Source organism: Alnus glutinosa, chromosome 11 (assembly GCF_958979055.1).
Source record: "Alnus glutinosa chromosome 11, dhAlnGlut1.1, whole genome shotgun sequence".
In the NCBI taxonomy this organism is placed as follows: domain Eukaryota; kingdom Viridiplantae; phylum Streptophyta; class Magnoliopsida; order Fagales; family Betulaceae; genus Alnus; species Alnus glutinosa.
Window position 1 is genome coordinate 20,448,850 of NC_084896.1, and position 3,232 is coordinate 20,452,081.

A 3,232-nucleotide genomic window follows, 5' to 3' on the forward strand; every position below is an offset into this window, starting at 1 on the left:
AGGTCACATGCAGCTATTGAATTAGAAAAATTTCTCAAATTCAATTTGTAAGAATTTTTTTGTCCTCCTCACAGTTTGTAGGAATTGCCGAGGAATATTTTTTCATCCGTGACAGAAAAAATCCTGAGCCTCCAAAATAAATTATAGTTCTCATTTGGTTTTTGTTTAATGATAACTCATCCATCCATCAATTTATTGATTATAAACATGGCCATCGGGCTTTTCTCATGACGTTAGCTTGATATGATTTTGGGTTGTATGGATTGGATTGTTCTTTGTTATTTTTGATGCATTTTCCATTTTAAATCAAATATATTTCGGTTGTTCTTGTACGTAGTTACAGAGCCATTATTATATGGGGCTTTTAAATACATTATTGGCCTTCAATTCCAAGCAAAATCATTTTTTTTTTTTTTTTTTTTTTTTTTATCGTTTTCTGGGGTTGTACAAAAAGTTATATTTCAGGTTGAAAGCAAAAAATGCATGTATATCATGTACAAAGAATGTAAAATAAAGCACATATGTGATAATGTTGGAGAAAAATTGAACACCTAATCGATCAAAAAGAATCTCAAATTAAGTGTACCTCTTACTAATTTAACGCGCATGCAGAAGCGATGCAGATTGAGAAGCTGTAGAGGATGAATTGAACACAGTGGAATTGGTGTAACTATTACCTGAATATTGATTTTGCCCCCCCTCATAATTAGTAGCAGCACTGGACACAGAAAGTGACATTGCATGTCTATTCACTGCTGGAGCAAGATGTTCTAGCCTTGGCATATTTGATGGGAGAACAGGCAATGGAATCTCAAAATTGAGAACATGAATTGTTTGTCTTATTGAAGGCCTAAGGTCGCGATCGGGGTGAGCGCACCAAAGCCCAACAATCATTAAGCGCTCCATTTGCTGATCATCAAAATCTCCGCCAAGCCGTGGGTCAGCTGCTTCAAGTACCTTTCCTATTCCATATAGCTCCCAAACCCATTCCACCATGACTACTTGATCTTCAGGGGCATTGTGCTTGATTGGTTTTCTTCCGCAAGCAATTTCCAGAGCGACAATTCCGAAACTATACACATCTGACTCCTTACTAGCCTTTCCAGTTGTGACACATTCAGGAGCCATATAGCCCATAGTGCCTGCCAAAACAGTGGTTTGTGACCCTTTTAGGTGGTCCACAAGCCTAGCTAGCCCAAAATCTCCAAGTTTAGCATTAAAGTTTGAATCAAGCATAATATTGCTTGATTTTATATCCCTATGCACAACGCATTGCTCCCATTCTTCATGCAAGTAAAGCAAGGCCGATGCCAATCCTTGAGCAACCTTGTACCTCATTGCCCATATCAATAAGCTGTTTTCTGTAAAAAGATGTGAATCTAAACTTCCATTGGGCATGAACTCATAGACGAGTAAGAGTTCTTCTCTTCCATGGCACCAGCCAATGAGTTGCACCAAATTCTTATGTCTCAATCGACTAATGATTTTAACTTCTGATGCATACTCTTTTATCCCCTGTTTAGACTCTTTTGACACCCTCTTAACAGCAACAAAAGAATTTGAGTCCTTTAAAAATCCTCTATAAACACCACCAAATCCACCCTGGCCTAGCTTCTCTTCCTCATTGAAATTATTGGTGGCATGAGCCAATTCTTGAAATGAGAACCTCTTTGGTCCTGTTCCCCTTTGGAATTCGTCATCCATGCAGCTATCAAGGGCAAGATCCTCTTCGGTGTGACTCCTACTCCTCTTCCACATGCAAAATAGAATTAAAGCCAACCCACCAAACAAAAACGATCCACCAACACCCAACCCCACGTCTAATCCAAGCTTCTTGTTTTTCCTTCCATTGGGTTCAGTTACAATATCTTCCAAAGTTGAATTAAAATACCATGTGCGGATGGTATGCATTGCAGGAGAAGCTCCTGTTGCGGCTGAGAATCCCAAAGTTACCCATTCAGGCAAGTGATGTCTCAAATCAACCTGATAAGAAAGAGACTGCTCTACCATAGAATTGTTTATAAAACCAGTGAGAAGAAGACTCAAATTATGAGAAGTAGAATTATAAGTAATCCAAGCTTCATTGATTAGCCCTTGAGTAATAGAAGTATTACTCCACCACCCCTGCCATGACACATTAGCAACAGATTTCATGGAGTTTATATCAATACCTAGATGTGCGCCGGGCCACCCGAGCGAAATCGGCGGATCCCATGGTATGTTTGGATAGATGTCAAACTCCACAGCGACAAAAGGATTGTCCGTCGAGTTTAGTAGCTGGTCATCGTTAGTGAGACCTAGAGAGCTACCATTCGTGACATGATTAGGAACTACTTTTGAACCAGTGGCGTTAGGTGCAAGGAAGAACGCAAGCCCATCTCCAAAATTAGGACTATTTTGAGAATCAATGACAAAGGAAAAATGGGTAGTGAAATCTGTGAGGTTTCCAGATGCTTTGTCCCACAGGTGCATGGGACTGACATACGTGGCTCGACCAATAGACCCCGTTATGACCTTGTTGTTGGTGAGTTGGATGACTTGGTTTTCATGGAAAGCTCTGTCACATCTTAGACGGGAGTCATCAGTGTTACAAGAATTGAAACTGGGGAAGTTGAAGAATAAAGCACTTGTAAATGGGCGTAGTGGTGAGAAGAAATCGGTGAATAATAATACGAGATAAAAGAGGGTTAGGGGCTTTGGAAATGGGAGGAGTTTGATTTTGAAGATGTAGAAAGCCATGAATGGAACTTGGAAGGGGAGGTTTGGTCTGATGAGAAGAAATTGGAGATTGTAATAAGAAGAGTTAAAAAAGTGATTATATAAGCTGTGGTTTGAGTAGGGAGACCGATTGCGTGTGAAAAACTTCTCCAGGACTAGCCAACCATTTGCGTGGATTTGTGTGTACAGTGTAGATAAGGTCTTTCTTACCAAACAAAGCAGGTTTGAATATTATTGGCTGAAACGGAACTCAAGTCGTAGATGATGTATTCAGTCGGGGAAGGAATGCGTGTGAGAAAGTTCTGGAGGAAAAATAAATAATTTACCTCCACCTCCACCTCCACCGTGTGAGAAATAGATAATAATGTGATAAATAGATAAAAACTTCTCCAGGACTAGCCACCATTTGCGTGGATTTGTGTGTACAGTGTAGATAGCTAGCGCAAGAGCCCTGGAAAATTCTTGTAATTTTTTTAATTATTTTATTCACATTGGAGTTGTTTTACTGTATTAC

The 3,232-nt window shown here is 39.7% G+C and overlaps 1 protein-coding gene across 1 annotated transcript; it reads right to left on the reverse strand.

Annotated features, from left to right (window-relative positions):
- Positions 1–597: 597 nt before the first annotated feature.
- Positions 598–2,739, reverse strand: LOC133881205 (L-type lectin-domain containing receptor kinase IX.1-like). The gene has a single exon (XM_062320147.1). The coding sequence runs from the start codon at positions 2,737–2,739 to the stop codon at positions 598–600; it is 2,142 nt and encodes a 713-aa protein (XP_062176131.1).
- Positions 2,740–3,232: the final 493 nt, after the last annotated feature.